Raw genomic sequence first — 27,618 nt, forward strand, 5'->3', positions numbered from 1 at the left:
AGATAAATATCAACTGGATAAACATTTGATTTTTTTTCACTGACCTCCAGGTTTTTTTTCAAAGTTATCTCTTTTTTTGCAGTGTGCTGTTGTGAACAGGGCGGGGCGAAGAGAGGTTTCCTTCTGAGAGAGAGAGAGAGAGAGAGGGAGATAGAGCGTGTGTCTGCGTGTGTGTATGCGTGTGTATGTGTGCATGTGTGTGGCAGAGAGAGGAGTCAGCTGGTCGGAAAGTGCAGTGTGAGAGCAGTGCATGAGTGCGTGTGTTTGGACGTGTGCAAGCCTGAGTGTGCGTTTATATCTGCGTGTGTACGTGTGCAAGGGAAGGCACTTCGCGGGGGGACAAGGTGGAGACAACAGAGGAGCTGAGGACGGAGGAGTTTCTTTTCTTTCTGTTTTTGTTTTGGAGGAGGGGGCAGCAGCAGCAGCAGCAGCAGTCTGTGTGGAGGACAGGTCCAGAGTCCAGACCGGGGACAGTCGAAGCTCGCCGGCTGCTGCTCCGTCCTGCGTCCTGGACACGATTCCTGGGCCGCGACCTGCCGTTTCATTACCGTAAGCGCTTCAATGTTTGGAAACTAGGCTACCATGTTGAATCCAATATCGACCACTCTCCTTATAGGAGCTGATTTCTCATGCACAGGGATGTACAGTAGATGAGTGTGAATAATGTATTTATTAGCTCAGCATAAATGAATTGCACGTCTTTGACAGTCTGTCAGTCTACTACACAGAACTCGCATCTCTGGAAGAAAATATGTTTTGGTTTACATTATGGGGATCACCAGCTGGAGCACAACGTGGTTTTTAAAGTTACATCACTGGACTCACACTTTGACGACAAAAAAAAAAGACAGCAGCCAGTCTAGATGCTCCATTGTCAAAAAGCCTCTGCAGTGGCTGTTTCATCTCCCCGCTCTGTTTCTTCCACTAAGTCCAGCTTTGAAAGGGAGTTATTTGAACCTTGAGCACATAAAGGAGCTAGTACATTAAAGAGGATAAGCTGTGTGTGGTTGTGTATGGTCCGTCATAAAGTTCCATTAGCTGCGACTTAATGTAGGCTAATCTCTGTGTGCTGCAAAACTTCCTCCTTCCTTCCTTCCATCCATCCAGATGAGTAAAGAGGACCACAGGTCTTCTTGGGATCAGATACCACTGAGGCCTGTCAGAGTGAATGGCAGCTGTACACTGGTGTACACACTGGTATACGGTGTGTGGTAGTGCAGATGGATGCTGTGCTTCTTCTATAGTCTCAAAAAAAGTGAGAAAATGCTCTTGATGTCAGTATATGAGTCTGTTTTTTTTTTTTTTTAAGATTTAGGAGTGGGTGTGTTGTATTCACAAACACACACACACATGCACTCACACAACAAGTGGCATTATTAAGTTGCTCACTGTCCCATTTAATTCTCTAGATCTCCCTGTATGACCAGTAAAGCTGAATTACTCTCTTCCTCTGCAGGAGGAACCACAAATGTCAGTAAATGTCAAGCACTTGGAGATTTGGCTTTGCTTTCAGGCTTATTAGTCGCACATATGATCTGCCCCGCTTGGCCTTTTGGCCAGCGCTTTAATTGGTGTGAACACACACATAAGCCTATTCAAGAACATGTGAGATATGAAACCGGTCACAGTAGGCGGAGGGGAAAAAAGTGTGCAATTATTAGCAGCAGAGTGGCTGTCTTTTCAGCAACTGCACACACACACACACACACGCACGCACATTTAGACACACATTCTCAGTCAGCAGAGCAACCTAAAGATAGCAGAGCCCCAGTGGAAACAGTAATTAGTGGGGTGAAAAAAGAGGGAGAGGGATAGGAGAGGAGGAGGAGGAGGAGGAGAAGGAAGAAGAGATATTGTTTGAACCATCTGATATCTGTTATATAATGACCTGTACAATGGAGACATGCTGGGAGAGAAACCAACAGAGTCAAAGAGTGAGAGGAGCTATTTAGTGAGAGAGATGGAGAGTTCAGTGTGTGTGAGTGTAGTTTGCTGAACCTTTGTTGGAAGCAGTATCAGTTGCAGCAGTTCCCTGAAATTTTCGATGTGGCCTGCAGATATATCCATCCTAACAAATCATTTCTTGTTTTGAGGAGTATTCTTATTTTTCTTGAATTGAGAGAAAAGTGGAGTTTATGAGCTTGACATCTCTAAAATGTTATTACAGCTTTCCATGATATTGGGTGGGCAGAACAGAGCTCTTAAAGGGACCAGTCGATTAGATTTTGATGGTGATCTGGGACTTTCACCAACAGGCACGGAAAGGATTTAGTCGCCAAAAAGGAGATAAAAATAAAAAGAATTACATTATACAGAGCCATGGGACCCATTTATCTTCATGTTGAAGTGGTTGGAATGAGTTTTGGGGTGTAGCAGCATACTGGAGAATTGTTTTTTTAACACTCTAGATGGCAAAATGCACCGAGTAATGTCCCTTTATTCAATAATGCAGGGAAATAAACTGACTTACGAAGGCACCCAGTAGATTTCATGCTCCAAGCAAGATATTACTCAATGCTGAATACATTTGCAGTGTGTGTGCGTGTGTCCAAACACACACATATGGACAACTTCCCCCTGCGTACTCACAGTAGATAATGCTGCACAATGCAGTGGAAATAGCCAACTCCTACCAACTATTTCAAGTTCCTTCAGAAAGGCTCTCCCCCTCTCCGGTTTTGCCTCTGCCATCAGTCTGCAGGTGGAGAGTGGTCATGTGTTGCTAGCTTAGAGGGTTTCTTATTTAGTCTTAAGCCCCAGGCTTTGTTTGGGAACTGACTTGTATGTGTGTGTGTGTTGTACACAATGGCTGTGTTTACATTGGACTCGGTGTGCACACATTCATCCTTGCATGCACATTCATTCACACATGCAGGCTTTGTTTTCTCTTTAGAAGAGCGTTGGCTTTAGGAGTCTTTGTCTTTTTTTCTTCAGGCATACCAAATAGATAGCAGTTGTAGAATGTTGTGTTTAGCACAGATAATGACAATACTCACCTGGGGTGTTAAGTGTATTTGGTCAATTCACAACATTTTTGTAAGTACTGAGATTACTTCCCCCCTTATCTTTTAGTTCACTCTGCAAATGTATGTTTTTTTTCTTCTTACTCCATATCACTTAAGTGGTAGGTGGTCATTTTCCTTGTTTTCATTCGGCCTGTTTTCTGTGCTGTGTCCTCCCCTCATGTGCAGGGTGCAGGTGGGACCAGTGGGTGTCATTCCCTACAGAGGAAAGACTGGAGGAACACCATGGCCTTAGCAGGATGCCCTGACTACTTCTTACGTCACCCAAACTACCAGGTAAATATTTGCGTCTTGTATGAGTGTAATGGTGGCTGACAGCATAGTACACCAACATGTCAAAGTGACACTACACTGTACACAAGTTGTCATGAAACAGAAAAGCTCATGCAGGGTTCATGGATAGTTTTTTCACCATAGCAGCATAGTACTTAGAGATTAAAATGTTATCATAATGGAAAGTAATGGTAATAACTATGAACAGTTTGAAATCACAATCCAATATTCAAGTGCTCTGTTTTGGTCTCCTCCACCTCTGAAGAAGATTTTGTGCTTCTAAAACCTGTAAATACAATTAGCTACATTTCCATTAAGCTGCTAAAAAAAGGTGGACTACTGGCCAGAGCAAAACTGTCTGGATATCTGGATGCAAACTGCAGTGGTGACGAGAGGAGAAAATGCAATTTTAGTCCCATAATTGATTCTATTTTGCACAAAACTGCAAAGGAAACATGGCTCCTGTTTACAAACTAGTGGCTAACTTTGTCTTTCTGATGTTTAGTTTGGTTTGGATTTTACTGCTTTGTATAGTTTCAAGTTTGGAATTACCTTTATGTCTGAAGGGTGTTTAGGTTAATGTTAGGTCAGTGAAAGACTGTAGCTTGAGAAAAATCCTCACTACTGTAGTTATTATACAGCGTTTCTCTGTCTCTCTGTGTATCAACAAATGTACAGTGGCTTTGTGAGTCTTCTTGCTTCACAGTGAGTGACTCCCAGCCTAGTTAGGTGAAATATGGCATCTCTGCAACACAACAGACCCACTTCCACTGTCCAACTCCTGCAGAATGAGCCCTTTGTTTCTCGTCTTGGATTTTCTCCTCTCCAACCCTCCAGTAACCTAAAGAATTTGGCTAAAGAGCATCGTGGAGGTCTATAAATAGAGTGCTAAACAAACAACAATAACAAGCTGTGGGCTTTGTTTTGTGACAGGCCTGAAAGCATGGGATTGATGGTATGACGTCTTACTGGGACTGATGGGAGGATGGAGGTGACGTAGCCTCAGCTGCCTTCTTAGTGGAGGTACAAAAATGCAGCTCCCCGCTAACCCAAACCGTGGGACCGCTGAGCCCCCGTTGAGCTGACATTAAGTTGGATTGGTTCATGTTAGCTTCCAGGAAAGGGTTTTGCACCAGTAAGACTGCAGTGAATAGTGAATTGAATCCCCATAGAAAACAACATTCCTCCACCCTGCATCTAACAGAGAAAAAACAGAGTTTGCTGGTTAGAGGGAGAGAAATGGGTTACAACATTACACTGTGTGTGTATTTGTTATGTAAAGCTTGCCAGTTGATATGACACAGCATGGCACACACACTTATATTGTACACCCCATGGAGTAGGCAGCGACTCCAGGTTTAGTGTATATAGATAAGGAGCAAATTGAGCCCCTCTTTTCTGCATACTTACATAACGCTATACATAACGACGGGCATGTTTGGGAATCTGGGCAGCCTTCCAGCCCCGTCTCCAAAGTGTGTCTGTGTGTGTGAGTGTGCTTGAGTGTGTGAGGGTGCACGTCTGTCTATCTTAGTGAGAATTTTGGATCAGTGCCAGTGATGTCTCAGAGGACGCAGCCAGCAACTCTCACTTTCCTTCTCTCCTTTCCTTGTATGTGTGTGTGTGTGTGCATTTGTCAATGTGCATGCCCATACCCTGCAAAGCACCAAGAAACCACAGTCCACAGACTCGGAGCTCAGCTGAGTTACAACCTTAACCGGTCAGAAGAGCGGAAAGAATTAAGTGTTTAACAGATCCTCGCCCCTGAACGTCAGCATTTGTGCCAACAGTCCTGAAAGTGTCTGTTCTGTCTTTGAACATAAACTGCAGGTCTTTCACTTCTTTTCCCTGCTCTTAGAGGTCAGAGGTCAGAGGCCCTACTCAGCAGTTGTCACAGCAACAGGCTTGTGCTTGTGCTTTCGAGGGAAAATAGGCTTGGATTCTCGAGAGAGAAAGTATGTTGAGATGCGTGTAAATGCTGTGGGCTATACAGTGGAAGAGGAGAGGTTGGTTCATAATTAAAGACATGTCAAAAGTGGAGTTATGGAATGTCTATCCACGGGCAAGAGCAACCTCAATATGTCAAACTAATCGAAACACCAGGCCTAAGATTTCCTCCTCAACTTCTGCCGACTCCAACAGCCGTGACATTGGTCATGTAACTTTAAGACTCCGAAATCCGTGACGAGAAGAAACTCACTAAAACATGACACTGCAGCAGGAGAGGGAATAAAAGAAAACAGTCCTCCAGGAGCAAAGAACAAGCAGGAGGCAACACCGCCTTTCAAAGCCAGCAACCCTCAAATATATATGGTTTTAGCAAAGACTGTAAATAATCCAGCAGCATATTTCACCCTAAAAGTGTGTTTAATAATGCAGTGGACCGAAGACATAAAGCATCCCATCAATGCCCCATGAAGACAAGTTGTAGAACCAGATGTTTTGTTAGCAGTCATTGAAAGCAGTTCATCCCCAACCTACAGCTGGATCTATGGATCAGTCCGCTGCCAGACATTTAAATTTATTGGTTATCCTCCAAGTTTTCATTTTGTGCCATCAGAAACTCTTGGGTGGATTTGCAGGTACTTTGGTTCATGGCTTAATACAACACTAATGGCTCTCAGCTGTACCTGCTTCTTTTTGGTACCAGTTAGCATGCTAGCAAGCTAATAGCCTACTCCAGATTAAGAAGGTTCACATTGTAAGCATCATACATGCTACAAATTATCATGTTGCCATTAGCATACAGAAAACTCTTCATTGGTGTTATTATACCACATTAACAAAGTCAATACAGTCCTCTCCTATAGAAGATTTTTAGAATTGTATCCTTAAACAGAAAGACAATTATTTGACCTTCCCCATGGGGATACACTGACTATGTCTTCCTCCTGTGGTATAGACACAATCTGATAAGAGATATCTTATCACAATTACACACACTTTCAAATGTTGACAGTTTCTGACCTGTGGTTGCAGTAGGTAATGCAAACGTTCCCACCCTGCCAGTAAAAACGCAAGTTACATAAAACTGTAACGGTATTGTGACCATGATGAACTTTATGAAATCTAATAAATTGAAGAAAAAGAAATTCACCAAAAGATTATATAAACAAGATTGTTCAAATGATGCTCTTGTGAAACTTAAAACACAAGACTTGAGCACTGACTCACCAGCCGTAAAACTACAAGAAGAAAGCCTCTCTTCATGTACTGTACCACTTAAACCCTTAAGACTAATAATATCAAGTGCACTGTTTATAACTATTGGCACATTATGCAAAACAGGCCACATCTGGAAAATACTTTTACTGAGAAATCAATACCTACTTTTTAGAAAGGGAGTCATGATTTTCACATTTGGCTTTCCTCTCACTGGCCTTGTCGACCACTGAGGTAGCATCAGTGCATCTCTTCAGACTACAGAGTCAGAGAAAGTGCATCATGGGGAGTTCATGATGAGGTTTTTATGGGAAACTGTAGATGATAAAGTCAACTATTTTACTGCGTGAGTGCTGCAGAGGGGAGGGGGTTGTCCCTGAGTGGACTTGTACATATGCTGTATATTAACAGTGCTGCTACTGATATCTGTTACTAGAACTAGCTCTACACACTGCCCCAAAGCCTGAAGGTGCTAAGAGAAGAATAACAGCTGTGCACTGATGTTTTTAAAACTCTTTTGTTTCCTAATATTTAGCAAACAAACATGAATGGATTCTCCATGTGCTTCACTGAAGCGGTACAAACCTTACACCTGTGAGTTAGTGAGTGTATCTTTATGGCTGCAGCATTACATTTAATATAAATGTGCCTATGAGTTTTTTTTTGTTTGTTTTTTTAACTTCTGGACAGAGCTAGGCTAACTGTTTTCCCTCTGTTTTCAGTCTTAATACTAGGCTAAGGTAGCTGGCTAATGGCTGAAAAGTATTCCCCTGGATGATGAACTATTCCTCTGAGTAACTGCGGGATCTCTGGTCCAATATAAAACCATGTGTGGGTTTAATCAGTGCTCAGTCACACAGCCTCAGTTTGAAAAGATGAAAATACCAGTGGATCCTGCAGAGCTTAAGAGTTAATGTGAACTTGTCTCATCTGTGTCAGCAGGAGTCCACTTTTTTCAGTGAATTAGGAGCAGTGTTCGCTGCTGTTTGCATGCTGACTTGCATGTCTGTCACTTTATGAGCAAGGTATAGTGAATATGACAGGGAGTTTCACAGGTAGGTTGTTGTATCTCAGCTTGTCAGCTCTAGCTGAAGCCTGCAGACTTTCTCTGTCAGCCCACAGACCCTGCAGCCAAGTTGCCTTCCTTAGAAAGCTTTTGGCTGCTGCTTCTTAGAGCTGTAAATCTTACTCTGGGCATTTATGGATGTTTTCGAAGCACCGAGGGGAGCTGTGAGTGTGTGTGTATGTGCATACATGCACAACAGGACCTCTGGCCACGAGCAGTTCCTGGAAGCAATGCTTCCGCGTTCTTCTTTTTCCTGGAAAAGGGAAGATTGAAAATTTGTTTGACTTTTTTCCCTCCCATGCCTCTAGGCTGCTTCAAATTAGACAATGTGTGAAGAACTTGGCAGCGAGTGTGTATCTCCAGACGTGTGAGATTGTATAAGTGTGCCAGAGCTGGTATGTTTTTACTCAAAAAATTATTTTATATGGGGTTTTTTAATGCACAAATAAGAGCCATATACTGTAGGTATTTGCAGCAATGAGTATGAGCAAGAGAAGGAGAGAGAGAGAGAGAGAGAAAGGCCAGGTGGTCACAAAGTCACAGTGCCACAGTGTCTGGTCTCTGAACTCGAAGCCTGGTGTTCCTCGAGAGTGGAAGCATGAACCCACCCTTTGTGTGGCTCTGTGAACTCTGTGAAAATGACACGTTCTCTAACCCTTCACTAAAATATCTGAAATGTTATACCCGCTGGATGTTTTTTACCACATTGTTTTGTTTTGTTTTTTCCCCAGGAAAGCATGGACCGCACTTCCTCTCGCCGGCCTGAGGAGCTGATTGTTCCAGGCTTTCAGCGTTCAGCCAATCAAAATTTGCCACATCACCATGGTAACTCTCTTCTCCTCCACCTAAATCTTAAAATAAGAAACATCTCAATCTGCTCTTAAAAAGAATGACACAACAATTCTGTCCATATTTTATACTTCTCCCCTTTTCACCTCTCAACAGCCAAAATGTATTTTCTGGCCCACTGAAAGCTCCTCCTGTCTTCCTAGAAATCTCCCCCCACCCGCACCCGTCCCCCTATCTCCATCTCCATCTAGGACATTGTCTCCCTCCATCACTGCAGGCTCTGTTCTCCAGATGGAGGGGATATAGACAAGTGCTAACCCCCCCCCCCTTTTTTTTAGCACTGCTCAGCACTTTTCCTGCAACCCCCCTCCTCTCAATGCACAGTACACACACATGCATTAGCCTGCTTCCAATATATTCCCAGAAATCCCTTCAGCCATCGTGGAAAATCTTGGGAATCCTTTTGGAAAGCGGCCAAATTTGAGGAGAGGAGAAGTTGTAAATTCTCCCTCCTCAACCTCTTTTTTTTTTCTTTTCCTCCCTCTAGTTGGTCGTTTAGTGGATTGTCTGCTCTGGTGATGAGTGGCGCTCATGCTCATGTGAGAGTATTGTAAATATGGCTTCACATGAATAGGGTGAGTGGATGTGGTGTTTATATAGGCCTGTAGGTCACTCGGTGCTGGGGAGAGGGGAGTTTATGGTAAGTAGGCCATAGTTCTGCAGGGGGGGTAGAAGGTATGTGGGTTCAAACCTGAACACAGGCAGTGATGATGCAGGGGTGAATACAGAAGGTGAATGTTTGAATTCCAGGTTGTAGAGTATCACTCGGCCCAATTTGTGTCAAAGTTGATATACCTCACTGAACTTGAGGTATATCACCTGCTGCTTCTGTCAGATCTGATTTAGTTAGTCTATCAAAATCAAGAAAGAGCTACCATAGTTTTTCAGACCAGATTTTCCACTGAGCGTAGCCTCAATGTACCAGAATGCAATACTGTGACTTGCTTCTTCTCCAGTGGAAAAAAAAAACCTTGTGCACTGATAGGACTTTGTTTCTTCACCTACTCATAAAAATAAAGTGATTGCAGCAATTTCATATCCACTTTGTGGTAGTCGCAAGCGTAACTGTGGGAAATGGAAAAGCACTAACGGAGGAAGTTGATGAGTCAGGTTGAGGGGAAGAGGAAAAGTAAATTACAATCTGTAATCATAAATAACTCATAGACTGCACTGAATTAAACCACGAATTGACGATATGAGCAGCATAAGGGGAGCTGAGGATATTATCATAATGTCATATGGTAGACACACAGCTTTTAAAATGTATTTTTATTGCAATTGTCAGTGCACTGTGGGTTTGTGTACAGTTGTCCAAATATTTAACTAAGCTATGCTCTCCACATAAATCATCATGCAGTGTTAGGTCAGCATGCAAGAGGAGGATTATACGAGCTGTGTGACTAAACAAAGACCGTCATATAGTTATGTAAGTGGAATTTCTTCATTGTTTTCAGTGACACTCACTGACAACCACTGATTGATGACTGAAGTGAAGAAAGCAAAAGTCAAAGTCACGCAGCTATTGTTACATTGTGACTTTGCCACAGAGAAGGATCACATCAGCCACGCTGATGGATGTGTTGTATATTTAGACAGTGGCAGGTTCAGGTTACCCGCCCTTCATTTATGCTGGGATGTCTTTTTGATGATCTGATGACGTGTCTTCTTACGCACTATGTGTTGTCTGCATGCAAGCCAGCAATTATACTGTCCCAGAGTTAATGTATAGATAGATAGATACAGTAGATACAGTAGATACAGTAGATAGATAGATAGATAGATAGATAGATAGATAGATAGATAGATAGATAGATATTCACTATGCCCACATTTATACCCCATGCACTTCATGTGCAACGACTGAAAACCAATACCTACCAATAGTTTCACTTTCACTTCCATGTCCATGGGGAAAACTTGCTTCCTATAATACAATTGTGAGTACACTGACAATACAAATCCAGAAACAGCAGCAGCAACAACAACAACAACAAAAACAGAAACTATAGAGTATATGCTTCTAATGCTCATGCAAAAATGTAACAAAAGTGCATTTTATGCTACATGGAGTGTATATTTTTATTGCCTGTAAAATAACTTGGTTGCACTTTGCCCTTCAAACGTCCAGCTTTGTTGTCTGACCTCTAGACTGCCGTCAGAGATCGATGATTGCAGGTTGTCGTGGCCAGGGACAGAGAGCACTCATTCAGAGTATTCTGGGATCTTACAGGAATGAATTGGCCCTCGGTTGTATGGTAGGTTTTGTTGTCATATGTGAGCCAGACTGCTGCAGCAGTTCTTTTACATTTAAAGTCACAGTGTGTAGAAGAGAGGGGGGGGGGAGACATTTTTATGCTACTGTATATGTGCTCTGATTTCCTTGACTGAAGCCAGCAGTGCAGTGTGGGCCGAGCCAGCAACCGGAGGAGGGAGAGGAAAACTCTTATCAGCCTAAATCACAGAGTGCTGCTGCTACAGAGTAGAGCTCCAGAGACAACCTTCAAATTTCCAGTAATTAAAATGATCTGGCTATGTATCTTCCTATTTGTGCACATGAAATATTGTTTTTAACTTAAAGTGTACTACTCCTCTTTGCAAAGACAGTGACAAATTGCAAATTTGTTCAGAGAAAAGCTAGACTTACTAATGATAACTGAACCAACTACCTCCTTTGCACTCAGAGATTATAGTTATTTTCATGTAACTCCCACAGAGCCTCTTGAAACTATTACCATCCCAAAGTGAACATGCAGCCTCCCCCAAAACAAAAAATGTCCTCTGGTATTTTAATCTTTTACAAACTCATGTTGCATACTGTAGCTAAGCATTGTTATTTTAACATCTAGTTAAAGCAGAAGTAAGTGATATATTTGTGTTAATATAAGTCTTAAATAGTTATATCTTCCGACAGCAATCACTTACATAGAGTGTTTGGTCTGAAACACGGGTCTGTCAGTCACTCTGCTCTGCTCTGAGCCCAGGAGAAAACATTTATCGTATCCTACAGTTTTTATCCAATGAGGAGAGAGAACGGCATGCAGGGCTGTGTGTGCAGCCAAGGGATGCCGTGAATGTGGCGACGTAGGGACGAGGACTGTTATGGTGCGTTCAAGGAAACTCGTATTTTTCCGACCGTGAAGTCGTACCAGTTCGATCTGGTACGAGTTCACGGGTCGGAAGTTACGAGTGGCCGTTATAGTGACTTTCACCGGTAAAACAGGCCGGAAAAACACGAGTGGGTTGCCTGGAACGCTACAAAGTCGTAAGTTGTGACTTGAAGCTGTAATTTACGATTTCAAAAGCCTGCCTGGAACGCAGCATTAGCGAAAACGACCGGACCACTTACTTCTGCTTTAAAGGAGATGTTCAGTATCTTATTTATATCAGCTTAGCCAATTAGCCTATTAACTTACATTGGCATAAAGACTGGAAATAGGGGGCAACAGCTAATTAATGAAAAATTTTATTTTATAAGTCAATTGTATGCTAGCTGCTCTCTGGTATGTTGTCTTAGTACTAACAGTAATATTTTGGATCAATGCTTTAGCTAAATGCTAACATTAACATGCTTTGATTAGCACTTCACAAAGTAGGCTACAGTTAAAGGAATAATTCACTCAAAATTGAAATTTCACGGGGCGTCGCGTGGCGTAGTGGTTGGAGCGGGCGCCCCATGTATAGAGGCACAGTCCTCGCTGCGGTCGGCCCCGGTTCGAGTCCCGCGTCGGGCGCCATTTGCTGCATGTCATCCCCCCTCTCTCTGCCTCCCCATTTCCTGTCTGTCTCAACTGTACTATCTATAAAGGCATAAAAGCCCAAAAAATATACTTTAAAAAAAAAAATTGAAATTTCACTCATTATCTACTCACCCTCATGTGGACTAAGGGCTGGGAGAAGTTTCAGAGTCCTCCGTGGCTTCTCTGAGTTACAGGGGGTCTCGGCGTAGCAGTGCATGTCAATATAACGGTTGCAAATGGATACCAACTGTCTTCGTAAGAAAAAGACACACCAAAAAACATCCAAATACCTCCATGCTGCTCGTATGTAATGTCCGTCTTGTATTGAAGCCCCGAAATGCGAAATTGTTCCGGAAAAAATTAAATAAGTCTATATTTCAAGCTTGTTTGTATATTGCGAGATTTGCACCGGCGTCGTAGTGCGATTACTAACGCCGGCGCAAATCTCAAAAAAAGATTTGGACGGACCAGGAAGAGGAGCTTCCGCTGCAAACAAGCTTGAAATATAGACTTATTTAATTTTTTTTCGGAACAGTTTCGCATTTCGGGGCTTCAATACAAGACGACATTACATACGAGCAGCATGGAGGTATTTGAATGTTTTTTGGTGTGTCTTTTTGTTATGAAGACAGTTGGTATCCATTTGCAACCGTTATATTGACATGCACTGCTACGCCGAGCCCCCCTGTAACTCAGAGAAGCCACGGAGGACTCTGAAACTTCTCCCAGCCCTTAGTCCACATGAGGGGGAGTGGATTTGAATTTTGGGTGAACTATTCTTTTAAGGTTGACGTAAGTGTCACTTTCTCTGTAGCCAAACTAAAGTAATGGACATTCTGAAATTTTGACCTGATGTTGGTTACAGGTTGAAGGAAATGGACCAAAAAAGGTTTTTATGATCCATCATGAGTAGAACATGACAGCAGGTACCACATATCTGTTCATCTTTTATTTGTCTTTCCCCCATCCATCTTGGACATTTGCAGAAGAATCACTAAAGTAATGAGGCCTCTGATCCTCTGAGGACCATGTCTGTTTATAGTACTGTAGCTATAACAGCTGAGCAGCCTGAAGTTAAGTGGTAGACGGACAAATGGACAGGCAGACAGACGTTGCCATCTCTAAAGCACTTACAGACTTTCAGTGCACTCCTATGAAAGTCTTTTTATGCCTCTGCACTGGCGACAGGCGTGGCCGGAGGCATTATGCTTTTGGGTAGTCTGGCCGTCCAAAAGGTCAAAAGTCATCTTCACTTTGACATCAAAGTGTTCTGTTGAAACGCTTTTCGGGCAATTATTCAACGCTGGTTGGCAGAGACAAACGACCCCGAGGTGGTAATTCTAGTTTACTCTTCCAAATGGCTTTCTTTTTTTTCTTCAATCATTTTGGAACTAGTGTGCGTTTGAGTTTTTGAACATAAATCTCTGAAGAAAAGGCCATTTTATTTTTCATAAATGTCACAAAACATTTCATCAAGTTGTCTTGATATTGAGATTCTGGAAAGTTAGATCTATCTTCCATCTGTGCATGTCAATGTGTAAAAATGGGCATTTTTCAGAAAGACATTTTGGCCTTTTACTGTGGGGAAAAGCACAAGAGTAAATGATGGAGTTAACGGTGGTTGAATTGAATATCTGTATTGTTCGGTGCTGGCTCGCTGTCACACTGTTGTGACTCTCTGTGACACTGAAGTAGAACAGAGCCATTGTTTATGTTATTAATCACTACTGCTCCTCCTACAAGTGAAAATGTCTGCTGTGGAAAGGGCTCACATATACAGCATTATATAAGAACCAGCTCCGACTGTCCTTGTATGCTCTCTTGTTCTCTTCCAACTGTGCCCCCTCCTCATGTACCCCAACCTTTGTCCCTGTCAAGCACCCCAGCATCACATGACCTTGTGTCCCAGACCGTCCTCTCAGTGTGCATATTATGTTTATGTGTCATGTATACGTCTTTGTGATCTGAGATCAGTCTGGCTGTTTTTGGTGCGGGGGCTTCTTTGTGTGTGTTTCTGTGTGTGTGTGTGTGTCTCTGTACATGCTGTACCATCCAGTGCTTTTTATTGTAATTCCCCTGTATAATTACAAGCTCATCAGCACTAAATAGCATACATGGTGTCCTGGGCTGCTGTGGGTGTGTGTGTGTGTGTGTGTGTGTGTGTGTGTGTGTGTGTAATTACAAGCTCATCAGCACTAAATAGCATACATGGTGTCCTGGGCTGCTGTGGGTAAATGTGTGTGTGTGTGTGTGCGCGCGCGTGTGCGTGTGTGTTTCGGTGCCCTACTTTGTCCTGATCATTTGGTCACCATGTGCCATGAACAGGCTGGTGAACGTTCCCCGAGTGCTGTAATTTCTTCCTACAGGAATGTCAGGAATTCTGTGTGTGGTGTTGGGGTGGGACGCATAGGACCAAAGGGCTTTTGACAGACACACACACACACACACACACACACACACACACATACACACACACCAGAAACAAACATACTGCACTTAGGAGGACATCAGACAGACCGACTCAACGTAAAGCAGAGATAATTTTTTATCCCAGACACTTGTTAAGAAGTTCAGATTTTGAACATAAATTGCTGTATGTCTGCAAATGTTCTTTTTTTGCCCACATAGAAAGTGCTACTGTCAGTCATCAAAGCACTTAGTGTTGCTCACTGACTTCAGTTAATTAACAGCTTAGGTTAAAAGACGAGCACCGTCTGACTGTGGACTGCCTCACTGACCGTCCTGCAAGAGCAGCTCTCGAGGCCCTTTCACCCTGCTTTAGTTTGGTCGGTTGTTTGGTCTGTGGGTGACTGTTGGTTCCAACCTCCAGTGCTTGATAGACATGTTAGCCCCTTGAATGACAGGTTTCACATAATCTGACCAATGGCGAGCCCGAGAGCTAGTGTACTACACAGTCAGTGGAAGGAGTCCAAGCCAAAGTGAAATCCAACACGAGGAGGAGTGTAATTTCAAAACAAGACTGCGTGTTCTCTCTCTCTGTGTTCTCTTGGTTGGTGGTTGAGGATCACAATGTGCCTTTGGCAATGTTTTGACTCATTTACCATGTGAAATTATGATTAATTAAAGGTGTCGTTGAGAATGCTGGGGCACAGTCACGGTATGTACAGTAGGAACGGGACAAAAGGTCAAAATGTTAAGGAAGGAACAGTGAGCAGTCAGGAATAGTGAAGCTCCTCCCTTTATGGATTATAAAACTACAACTTTTTTTTTTCTTTTTACACCTGCAGGATTTCTTTAACAGTCATTTCTGACAAATTGATTTCCATTGTATTTATTTATATGAATACAAAAATAGAAGGAAGACACATCACTTAGTTGGAATTTAGGAATATTTGTTTCTTGATTTTCCTTTAATTAGCTGCTTTCAGCTAAACATGCATGAGTGTGTGTTCATAGGGGTTCTTCTGTAGCTCTGCTTCATTCCCCAGTGAAATTAGGCAAATTTACTTAAATTTAATCCAAACTGAAAGTAAAATCTTTGAGTTTACTGACCTTAATCTGTGTGTAGATGATTTTAAAACAATCTCTCACACTTCAACTTCAACTTCAAACAACTTTATTAATCCCACCAGGGGCAATTGATTTCAGCAGCTTGCACAGTCCACAAAAAACACAGTACGAGTACACACAATAAGTACATATAACAGATAAGGTAAATAAATAGATAGAATAGGATGCCAAGGGTACAGTGTAGTCAAAGATCCGTTGAATGAGTAAATAAGTACATAAGTTGCACATGTTTGACCAATAAAAATGTGCATGGCAAGAAGGATAAAATCATTACAAAGAATTTAAGAGGCGAATAGCAGAGGGGACAAAAGACTTCAAAAAACGGTTTGTCTTGCAGACAGGTGAAACATAGCGACGACCTGAGGGCAACAGAGAGAATTCACTTGACAGCACGTGACCAGGAGAAGACAAAATGTTATTTACTTTCCTCAAAGTTTGTTGGTCACAAAAACTGTTCAGGTCCCTAAGTTTCATTCCTGTGATCTTGGAACAGGTTTTTATAATGCTATACAAGCTGTTTTTATCTTTCACTGTGAGGCTGGGAAACCAGCAGATAAAGGAAAAACACAGGAGACTTTCGATAAAAGACTGGTAAAAACGACACTAGAATAACAGGGCTGACAGAAAAAGAGTTCAATTTGCGGAGAAGATGAATTCTCTGTTGCCCTCGCTTTACAATGTCCGCAGTGTTCACATCAAATTTTAACTTCTCATCAAGAAAGGTACCTAAATATTTATATGAGGGAACTCTTTCCACAGTTTTACCATGGATGGTGCTATCTGCAGCTGGGATTTTGTTGCGTCTAAAATCAATTATAATCTCCTTTGTTTTGGACACATTTAAGTCTAAGTAGTTGTTGTCACACCATGAAACAAAATCAACAAGAGCCTCCCCGTGTCCTGCTTCAGATCCCTGAAGAAGAGACAGCAGTGCAGTATCGTCAGAGAATTTGACTAGGTAGCTGCCTTGCCTAGTCAAATTCTCTGACGATACACACACTGTTACCTAGTGAGGATGACACCTAGTGGATACATGCTGCCCCCTCGCTCTAACTCCTTCTCCTCCTCTCCCGTCCATCCCACCCTCCACCTGCTTCCACAGATGACGACGTGGACCTGGAGCAGCTGGTGAATGAGATGAACTCCTCCATGGAGAGCGTGTACTCCACTCAGGCTGACACCGCGCTCCTCCTCAACAACGGCCATGTGCACGCTCCGCACAACCATCACCAGCAGCACGCACAGGCCGCCGCCCACCCGGGGCCCGGCCAGGGCCACCGCCGCCACACCCCGCCCCTGCCCACTTCCTCCCCCTCCAGGGAGAGGCTGCGGCACTCGCAACCCATGCACATCCAGGCCGTCAGGTAGATGGCTGCACAAGCTGGAAGCTCTGTGTGTGACCAGCTGGAAGCTCTGTGCCCGCAGAAATGAAAGTATACATTAAAGACAAGACCGTACTGAAGGAGAGCATTTATGTCAGCCCTCTCACTTAGTTTTTTCTTCTGGTGGCTAATCTGCTCCTAGTTGTCTTTTCCCTTTCTAAGCACTACAATAAAGATTTTTACTTTGATTTAACCTCAGATTTTTGAATCCAGCTTCATTAGAAATGTCTCATTATGTATTCAAATCAAAATCAAATAAACTTTATTTGTCATTTGTCAGAACATACAACAGTATCAATGTCAAGCATTAAAAAAAGTGTACAGAGTTCGGGTAGGTTATAATAATACAAAGTTCAGGTAAAAACATACTAAAAACTAAGAAAACAAGGGATGTCAGTGGTCACGTGCGCCATGAGACACAGTGCAATAAGGGCAGTAGGACAGCAGTGACAGCCAACAGAGCAAGGGTAGACCTGGGTGCATAAGCCTCTACCTCAGGGGTAACAATCTGTATCTTAGATTGTTACTTTTTCAGCTTGTCATGTTACACATGATCAGTTTTTCATTCAGAAATTTTATTTAATAGGATAAACCCCTTGAGAGGAATCCTCTCGTTTCCTAAATCATCATGTTAATCCATTTAATACGTTTCTTTAGAAGCCAAACCTTTGTGATGTTGCTTGATCAAAATGTTTTACTCCACCGCAAGACATTGGGCTCCATCTTTCCATACTCAGATAATTCCCATGACCATGTGTATTCACTGTTGTCAGTCTCTCACTGGTGTGTCAGTGCAGTAACACGAGTGTGTGTGTCTCCCTCTGCAGGTGTCTGCAGGAAGAGCACCAGCTGCGTCCTGCCTCCCTGCCAGCCATCCCCAACCCTTTCCCTGAGCTCTGCAGCCCCGCAGGCTCCCCTGTTCTCAGCCCCATACAGACCTCTGACAACCATGTAAGTGGCACTAAATACACACATAGGCACACACACACACACACACACACACACACACACACACACACACACACACGCACACACGCACACACACACACACACACACCACACACACACACACACTGCTTTTATTGGAATGGTTCTTCCAGTGTTATTAATGGAGGAAAAAACTAACTTAAAGCAATACTTACCTTTCTGGAACTTTTGCACATTTCTTTGTCTAAGTTAAAATGCTATTAATAATCTGATGATACATTAAAATGTAAGAGAAACCCAACAGGGTTAAAAACTCATCATTTTTTCATTCTCATATAATTCTGAGAAAAGTCTGACCAATAATATTATTCGGTCCGATTTATAAGATTTGACGAGCGACCAAACCTACTTAATCACTTTGTGCACCCCTCTCCTCCTCTCCCCCCTCCGACCAGGAAGAACGCTTATTGACAGAGCAGTAGCAGGACACAGAGCAGAGGAGACTAGAGTCACAACACACAAGAAAGAAGGTTTTTGGAAATAAATAGTTTTTTAAAAGACCAATAACTGCAGCCGCAGCTGGTCGTGGAGTTTCATGTCTGATATTGTAACGTTGATAGTGAGCAGCCCCGAGTGATACGTAAACACAGGAAGTCACATGTGTCTATAAAGCATCCAGTGCTAACGGCTAGGGGGCTAGGCTACTGTTAGCTCTGTGCTAACGGCTAGGCTACTGTTAGCTCTGTGAGTTCTCAGCGGTCCGGACCCGGTTGAACTCCGGACCGGCGCGGCGCGGCTCGACTCGGCTCGGTCTGGATTTATTTTGGCCCTGAACCAGCGCATCAGGTGGCGCTGGTCCGGCCGCCAGCCCGGCTCGTTGAGAACTGTAATCTGTAACAATCACTTCCCCTGCGTCTCCAGTAGCAGTAGGCTAACAACAGTTTATTATAAAACTCATCAGTCATCATCACTGAGTCCGTTTATACGGTTTAAATCTCCGGTGTTGTGTTTGTTTGTGTTGTTCCCGTTTCACTCGCGTTCCTGTTCGGTTTACCGTTGCCATGCCAACGCATGCAGCAGGGAGGGAGGGGGCTCGTGGAGATGCGGCAGGAGGGAGAGGTGGGTGGGACTTGTGAGGGAGGTGGAGCTGTTGATTTTCAAATGTTTGTGCTGTGTTGAGTGAAATGCCAGATCGGTAAGTATTGCTTTAAAGCCCCAGTATTAGTGTGTATGTGTATGAGAGTGGACCACTTTTTCGAGTCCATAATAAAGATTATTATTATGTAACTTATTTGGCTTTTTATTAGCAAAAATCAAATATGTCGCACCGAAGCGAGGCGGCCATGTTGCATCGCCATTTTTTACGTTGAGTGGCAGCGTGACTGTAGGTAACCACGGAAACTCAGCGGAGCTGTGGGCTCGGCCTGTTAAAACTGTCACCACTGTGTAGTGTGAGGAAGGACGGAGGCACTGGTGTTGCATTCAGGTGCAGTCAGGCAGACGGCCGTCGGCAAACCAACCGGACGTCATTTTACTCCACCAGAGAAAGATGGTAAAACAATACCACATCACCATGACAACATATTGTCACGCCTGTATTGTTTTGCCTCGTGCTGGCGGACCACTTGTTTACATAGACGCTTGTTTATCCTGTTACATGCAGCGTCTGTTGTCTGTCTGACGCAGGGCTCCAGCGTGCGACTTAAAGGGATAGTTCACCCTAGAATGATATTTCGCTCATTACTCACCCTCATGTGGACTAAGGGCTGGAAGAAGTTTCAGAGTCCTCCGTCCCTTCTCTGAGTTACAGGGGGTCTTGGTGTAGCAGTGCATGTCCATATAACGGTTGTAAAGGGACACCAGAGCTCTTCGTAAAAAAACACACACAAAAAAACATCCAAATACCTCCATGCTGCTCGTATGTAATGTCCGTCTTGTGCTGAAGCCCCAAATTGCGTAATTGTCCCGAAAAAAATTAAATAAGTCTATATTTTAAGCTTGTTTGTAGCGGAAGCTTCTCAAAGCTCCTCTTCCTGGTCCGTCCAAATCTCGCGTGATTCGCAGTAACCGCACTGACGCCGGCGCAAATCACGCGAGATTTGGACGGACCAGGAAGAGGAGCTTTGAGAAGCTTCCGCTACAAACAAGCTTAAAATATAGACTTATTTAATTTTTTTCGGGACAATTACGCAATTTGGGGCTTCAGCACAAGACGGACATTACATACGAGCAGCATGGAGGTATTTGGATGTTTTTTTGTGTGTGTTTTTTTACGAAGAGCTCTGGTGTCCCTTTACAACCGTTATATGGACATGCACTGCTACACCAAGACCCCCTGTAACTCAGAGAAGGGACGGAGGACTCTGAAACTTCTTCCAGCCCTTAGTCCACATGAGGGTGAGTAGATAATGAGCGAAATATCATTCTAGGGTGAACTATCCCTTTAATTTCTTAAGGTGCGAGTTAAAATTTAATGTGGTCGCTCCGGTGCCACTACTTGCAGGAGGACGAGTGAAAAAAAAATGTTAGTTTTTATTTTATTTTAAATAGCTTCCGTTACAAGGTAAAAAAAGAAATAGATGAACTTGCACTGCGTCTGCATGGGTTGTCAGTCAAAAATACGCCGCCGCCGCCGCCTCTCTCTCTCTCTCTCTCTCTCTCTCTCTCCCTCTCCCTCTCCCTTCACACACGCACACAGCAGCAGGCAGGTAGGCTACACCCCTCTCCCCCTCACCGCTACATGTGCACAGGGCTAGTCGCTGTAATGTTGTAGTCTTATTATTATTAACCATTATCCGCAGCTAGCTGACGTTAACTTTATCAGGCATGTCCATCTATTAGGCTACGTTTACGGTGACCAAACGTCCTGTTTGCCCAGACATGTCCACATTTCACGTCCTGTCCGAGGCATCCGGGTTTGTTTGTTTTGTTTTTTTTTTCTTCCTAAATGAAATCATCGGCGGTGTTCATTGTTTTTAACGGGACCGCGGACCGGCGCGGCCCGACTGCATTCTCGGTACCGGCCCGTTGAGTTAAATGTAGGAGCCCATTGTTGATCCATGGTAGGAGCTCAGAGGAACAGACAAGAAGCGCACTGCTTCAGAGCAGTTACAGTAAAGACGCAGGTGTGTGTGTGTGTGTGTGTGTGAGAGAGAGAGAGAGATAGAGAGAGAGAGGGAGAGACTACAGTAAAATACCCCCCCCCCCCCAGAGCAGACAGGAAAGACAGTAAAGAAGCAGGTGTGTGTGAGTGAGGGAGGGAGAGAGATTTTTATTATTATTAATCCCTGTGGTATCGAAAATGGTATCGAGTATTGAATATTTTCCCGAATATCGATATTGAGTTGAAAATGTTAGTATCCTGACCATGGTTGTGACAACCTTAGTGCCAGTAACTGTCCATCTGATCATCTGGACAACTGCAGTGTCAGAAGGTCAGAATAGAGAAGTTGGTGCCACGAGCTAAAAGATGATGGAGACCAGTGTATCGATAGAGAAGGGACGGATTTGGAACACAGAGACATGCACGCAGAATGTGAGGCCAATCCCTGGCCACTATACCCCCTCACCCAAAAGAAGTAACTAAGTAACTTTTGAGTACATTTTAAAATTTACTTTTACTTGAGTAGATTTTTATACCAGTAGGCCTACTTTTACTTTTACTTGAGTACAATTTCATCAAGGTAACAGTACTTTTACTTGAGTAGATTTTTTTGATACTCTTTCCATCACTGTGGTATATAGTTGATTATTTTAGCATTCTTACCTCATCAACAGCCCACTCTACCGCAGCCTCTTAAAACATGCCACTCTGTGTATTAGGTCACGTATTAATAACACGCTATACAAAGAAAAATATGGTGCTACCTAATTTGTTTTGGTGCTACTAAATGAAAAGCTAGGTGGCACCAGTGCTACCTGTGAAAAAGTTAGTCTGGAGCCCTGGTCTGACGTCTGCCCCATTTCACCTGAATGCAACACCAAGAATACGTTCAGATATGCAACCGCACCGCTAGATGGGGGGAATTCCTACATATTATACCTTTAATGTTAGATAATGTTAGAGTTATTACATGGAAACAACATTTTACACACGTTGCAGCACACAGGGAGAAAAGTAAAGAAAGTCAGAAAAGTCGTTTTTACTGGTCAATACCACCATGGTTGAGATGGGGTTTGAACTCCTCACATTTGTTGTCCTTTATTTGACCACTATCACAAGCAAGGGAGTGGCGGCGTGTGTGTGTGTGTGTGTGTGTGTGTGTGTGTGTGTGTGTGTGTGTGTGTGTGTGTGTGTGTGTGTGTGTGTGTGTGTGTGTGTGTGTGTGTGTGTGTGTGTGTGTGTGTGTGTGTGTGTGTGTGTGTGTGCTCTGAAACCAGCTGACTGGCCTGTTATGTTCAGTACAGAGCAGTGTTGTGTTGACTTTGGCAGCGTCCAGCCTTTCCTTCCATTACACAACAGCTCACCCTGGGTTATCTGAATGTGTGCGTGTGTGTTATTCTGGAAGCATCATTATCAATCACATGTACACGCACACATGGAGAGTGACAGACATGTTTTGCCGTGGAAGGAGATGAGCAATGTCTCCAGGATGCTGCAGACACAGTGCAGACTTCCGTATCGGAGCTGGGAATACGGCTGGGAACGTCTGCAGGTCGGATCTCTCTGAACCTTTTAAATCCGTCTGCCGACTCTGGCATGACAGGCGCCCATTTCCGGTTCACACGCCTCAACCCTGGCTTTTAGCGTCACTGTGTGTGTGTGTGTCACAGCTTTGCCCTTCCTTCCCCGGTAAAGCCTCTTGTCCCAGGAATGTTCCATCCTTTGCAAAGACGTTTTCAGGATGCCCACCCTAGACAATAAAAGTTATTTTAGATGCTCACTCACCCTCTTGCTCTCTCCATTTCCACACACACATGCACAGTGATGCACACACAGATAATACACACAGGTGGCATTATTCAGTTCACACACACACATGCGCATGTGATAAGGCAAAGCATTATTTTTGCATTTCGTTGACATCATCTCACAAGGTCTGGAGTCAGAGAGGGAGTTTGCACAACAGTTTGTACAAAGGACCTTTGTGAGTGTTTGTTCTGTGAAAGCTGACAATATGTCATTTCTCTTTCCCAGAGCATCTTTATTTTCTAGTTTTCTTCATTTAACAGCTGTCTTGTATGTCTGAAGATAGTCCGCACTTGTTAGAATAATGACTATTTTATAGTTATCTGTCTTATTTTGACAGTTTCAGCTCAGTTTCTGTGCTTTTTCCATAGAGCTACTTTACATATGCTTTGTATCTGACATCGATGACTCATTACTGGTTTAATTTTTCAAACAGATTACAGCTCGGGGGGCCTGGCAGAATTAAGCTTCTTCTTAACTGCATTTTTCATGGCATGTCACCAGGTTGGAGTCGGCAGGAAATTCTTCAAGACTGCTTAATGGCACAAAAACAGGAAGCTGGTAGTATTCCTCCAGCACGAACAGTGATAAAGCTCGTGCTGGAAGGAGTAAAAGGCACATGGAAAAATCACTTCCAACATTCCACCGTGTTTATCATCGTCAGCAAAAGAGAAAAAAAAAACCTTGTTGGCTGAGGGAGCACAGGAGGTGGCTGGGAGAGTGATAAATGTGAGTGTCATGGGAAGCGAAAAACACCAATATAAAGAAACAGCTCCTCTAAGATTTGATAAATTAACGCTCATTAATTGTTGTGGCGATGATACAGGAATGCTTAAAATTGCTTCACAGAGTAACCTCATGGCCATGTCGACCCACAATGTGTTGGAGGGATTGCTGCGAAACCTGTGCAGGCATTCATGGTTCCCAGAGGATCGGTCTTGGTAGAGTTATTATCCCATTAGCGCCGCCATTAGATAGACATTGGTGTTTTTAACACAGTTTTATAATACACCAAATTGAATTCACTCGCCGTGTAACATAAAAGATGTTGTAGTGGTACTTCACTGTAGACGTCTGCACCACGTTGTTGATTCACACAGAACTTGTGCATCTTTACCACAGACAGCCCAACTCTGAGGGAAACACTATGCCATTAATAGCCGTTTGCCAAGGTGCAAGCCCATCCCACTTTTAAAGGGGACCTATTATGCTCCTTTTTGCACAAACTAAAATAGTTCCTGAGTGTCTTAAAGACATGTCTGTGACGTGCTTCGGTCAAAATACCCCAAAGATCAAACATCACAGCACTCTGTTCATCCTCTCAAAAACAGGGCTGTGCAAAACAGTCTGTTTCAGTGGCCCCTCCCTTTAAATGCAAATGAACCACTCCCTCAGCATTGCGTTGCCATGACGATGTCTACTACTAGTATCTATACTGATTTCAAAATGTAGTATGCAAACAAAAGCTAAATCTGCAGTAGGCAAATTGCCAGTATCTCCAGTATGCATCTGACCAGTCTACATTGTGTAATGAAATGCGCCCATGACCTAGTCTCACCCTAACCAAAGATGGTAGTCTTTGCCATGTAGGCTACTGTAACCATGTAACATAATATAACTTAATAAAATAAATTAAAAATATATGCAGACTGGTCAGTTCATTGTTAAACAGTTATTTATTGATGTAAATGTGGTGATTTGTGCACATAGACTACAGAGCTCCGCAGCACTGCTCCTCTCCTCTCCTCCTCCTTCTCACAGCTTCACTTTTCATTCAAACTAATTCAACTGCCACAATTGTAAGATTTCATCAATGAGACCAACATTTATCTCCTAAAAAGACTAACCACACGGTGGTAAACGTCTAAAAAACCTGCGGGTATGTTTATTAGCGATGGTTTTCTCCACCGCGATGACCACGGACGTCTGCCCGGCCAAGGAGGCCTGCAGACGGGCTCTGCCTGTGTGAGGAGCCGCTGCAGCTCCGGTGCTCCGGTGCTCCGGTGTTACGTCGATCCGGTGTTACGTCGGTCCAGCGTTCCGGCGGTACGTCTCTGCTCCCACAGGTACAGCTTCACTTATATGAAACGTCGGCGTAAACTTCTAAATAAAACTTAGTAAAGTGACGCTACAGTGCTTACAACCCTAGACCAGAGCGGCATCTCTATGCAAATGAGAATGACTGAGGCATCCTGGGTAATTTAGGGGCAGCGCCTGGCATTTTTAAATTGCACTCAGTGGCTTTTTGTGTTTTGATGGAGCGTATAGACTAACTAACAATCAATTTGAATGTTTTATTTTGTGTTTCTTTTGTAGCACTGTCTCATAATTATTTTGACACCCTCCCTGAAACCGACCATTCACGCTATCTTGAAAAATTACAATTAATTAATCTACCGGTATGCCCATTTAGCCTCCCACAATGATCAATGACCCCACACAGTGGCCAGAAATTTCTTACCCGGACATCTACATGTATTTGGTCGAATCTGTAGGTTTTGGCTAAGTGTTGTCTGCAAATAGCCTGTTAATAGCCAACTTTTTGTTAGTTAGTTTGTCAAGCCAGTTAGGCTGAACTTTTCAATGGAGGGATGCCAGGTGCTGCCCCTAAATTACCCAGGATTCCTCAGTCACTCTCATTTGCATAAAGATACCGCTCTGGTCTATAGACTGTATAAAGAATGGACGTAGCACCGTGACGTCACCCATTGGTTTGGGGGAGTCTGTTTTGTGCCGCTACTACGGGGGTTTGAACTGCGCCATGTTTGATTTTACTTGCCATATTTGGAGAGGTGCGGCGGTTAGCCGGCCGAGGGCCCGCCCACTGGCCTCGAAGCAGTGGTCTCCGGACCTGTCACTCAACGTTTCTAATTGGCCAGAATTTTAACCTAATAACAGTAAAATGGTAGAGTTAAAAAAAAATTCACCCCCCTCAGAGTGTGTGCGGGGGTAGAAACTATTGGTTAAGACCAAAAAAAAAAATGTACCAGGCTGTAAATATGTTTTTTTAAGCTGTAAAGTCAGCTATTTTAACATGGGGCTCAATTGGAGTTGCCTTCTGACACCAGCCCCCAGAGGAAGCCGAGGGGATTGCAGTTTTTTGAACACGGAAGTGAGCTTCACTTCTCAGACCGACAACTGCCCCCTTGGCTACAACATGCAGGGAAAAAGCAGGAAGTAGTCCGCTCCGCTGTGACACCAGACACAATAGAGCAGCATGGGAGGAGGCGGGGCCGGCTGGAGCAGATACCTCGGCATGACCATGTATGGGAGTCCGGCACGCCATGACGTCAACGTGACCTCATGTCAAAAAAAAGTCGGTGCAACCGAGTGTAACACGGTGTGCAGAGAAATCCCAATCATCTAGCAGGGTTTACCTCCAAATGCATTAAAGCAGAAATAAGCGATCCGGTCGTTTTGGCTAACTTAGTTAGTTAGCAGTCCCCGCCCTCGTCATGGATCTATTGGTCCTTGTCCCTACGTCACCACATTCACGCGCATCCCTTGGCTGCACACACAACCCTTCATGCCATTCTCTCTCCTCATTGGATAAAGCTTGTAGGATACAAGGAAAGTTTTCTCCTCGGCTTACAGCAGAGCAGAGTGACTGACAGACCCGTGTTTCAGACCAAACACTCTATGTAAGTGATTGCTGTCAGAAGACAGAACTATTTAAGACTTATATTAACACAAATATTCCTCTTACTTCTGCTTTAACCTCTGGATATGACACTTCCACAGCCTCTAGAACCATTATCCAACATTTTAAACATATATAAAAGTCTGAAAAGCTGGAAAAGCATAATAGGTCCTCTTTACAGTGAAGAGGAGATGGCACTGTGATTGGTTTACTCTATGTTGTGCCCAAAACACTGACCATGATTAATTCAGAGACCAAGTACAATCCTTATGAAGCACGCGCCTGGCATACTAATTGTTTTTACCGCTGTTAAAATGGTAAAAGTGATACGGACACGGCCCTAAATGCCTTTTAGTCCATGTGCTTTGGACTGTTAAAATCAAGCTCTTGGTTCTGTTTACAGATTTTATGACTATCAAACATCAAACTGAGCTGATTCAGTGGATGCGTGTGGAACCACCATGTACTTTAATCAGCTCTAATGCTTAAAATGAGGCGTGGCCTGTCTCCGGCTGATTGAATGAAACCCTCACTGATCAGCAAGACCAGCAGCGAACTGACCACAGCCTGGCTTTTAGCTCCACACGTCAGTGCTTCAGTTGCCATGATGTGTTGCGTAATATCTAAGATAACTGAATGGTTGTAAAGGTGTTTGAGCACATTTGTGTGCAAGTTAGCTTAGTTATGTAGTCTGAGGAGCATGGAGGATGGCTTACACAACAATGCAGACAAGACTCTCAGATGTGCAGTGCGTTGGTCTGCAGACATAGTTGCAATGTATTTGCATTGGCATGGTTTTATCATTGGATCTATCTCCCTCCAGCTGTAGAGCTGGAATCTAGACATTCTTCACTAAGCTTCAGTCTTTCTCAAGGGAATACACAGCTTATATTACGAGCCAGTAAAACTGCGTGCGACATGATTTTATGGTTTATGGTCTGCGTTGCCTTGCCTACCTAATATAAATGGAGTGGTCCTCTGGGTGTTGTGACCAGAGTACTATGAATAGATAACATCACGCTGCATCTGCATCAGATCTTAGAAAAAAGTTTAGGGTAAAACCCATCTCATGGTAAATCTAATTTTCTTTATAAGGTGTCTGTTAGGTGCTAAGGCCAA

General features: G+C 43.5%; 1 protein-coding gene across 4 annotated transcripts in view; it reads left to right on the plus strand.

Moving 5' to 3' along the window:
* Positions 1-326: 326 nt before the first annotated feature.
* Positions 327-27,618, plus strand: part of LOC146978889 (growth factor receptor-bound protein 10-like) — a 57,600-nt gene continuing 30,308 nt past the window's right edge. Inside the window, exons 1-5 of one of the 4 annotated variants that reach the window (XM_085791938.1) lie at positions 327-549; positions 3,192-3,299; positions 8,256-8,349; positions 16,744-17,005; positions 17,851-17,974. In XM_085791938.1, the coding sequence (XP_085648064.1) occupies positions 3,249-3,299; positions 8,256-8,349; positions 16,744-17,005; positions 17,851-17,974 (531 nt within the window). In that variant the 5' untranslated portion in view covers positions 327-549; positions 3,192-3,248. Of the gene's footprint in view, positions 550-3,191; positions 3,300-8,255; positions 8,350-10,589; positions 10,629-10,756; positions 10,885-16,743; positions 17,006-17,850; positions 17,975-27,618 lie in introns of those variants that run through there. The other 3 variants (XM_085791941.1, XM_085791939.1, XM_085791940.1) reach the window with 3 other exon arrangements.

Source organism: Trachurus japonicus, chromosome 11 (genome assembly GCF_045865225.1).
Source record: "Trachurus japonicus isolate A0001 chromosome 11, Traja_1.0".
NCBI classification, from domain to species: domain Eukaryota; kingdom Metazoa; phylum Chordata; class Actinopteri; order Carangiformes; family Carangidae; genus Trachurus; species Trachurus japonicus.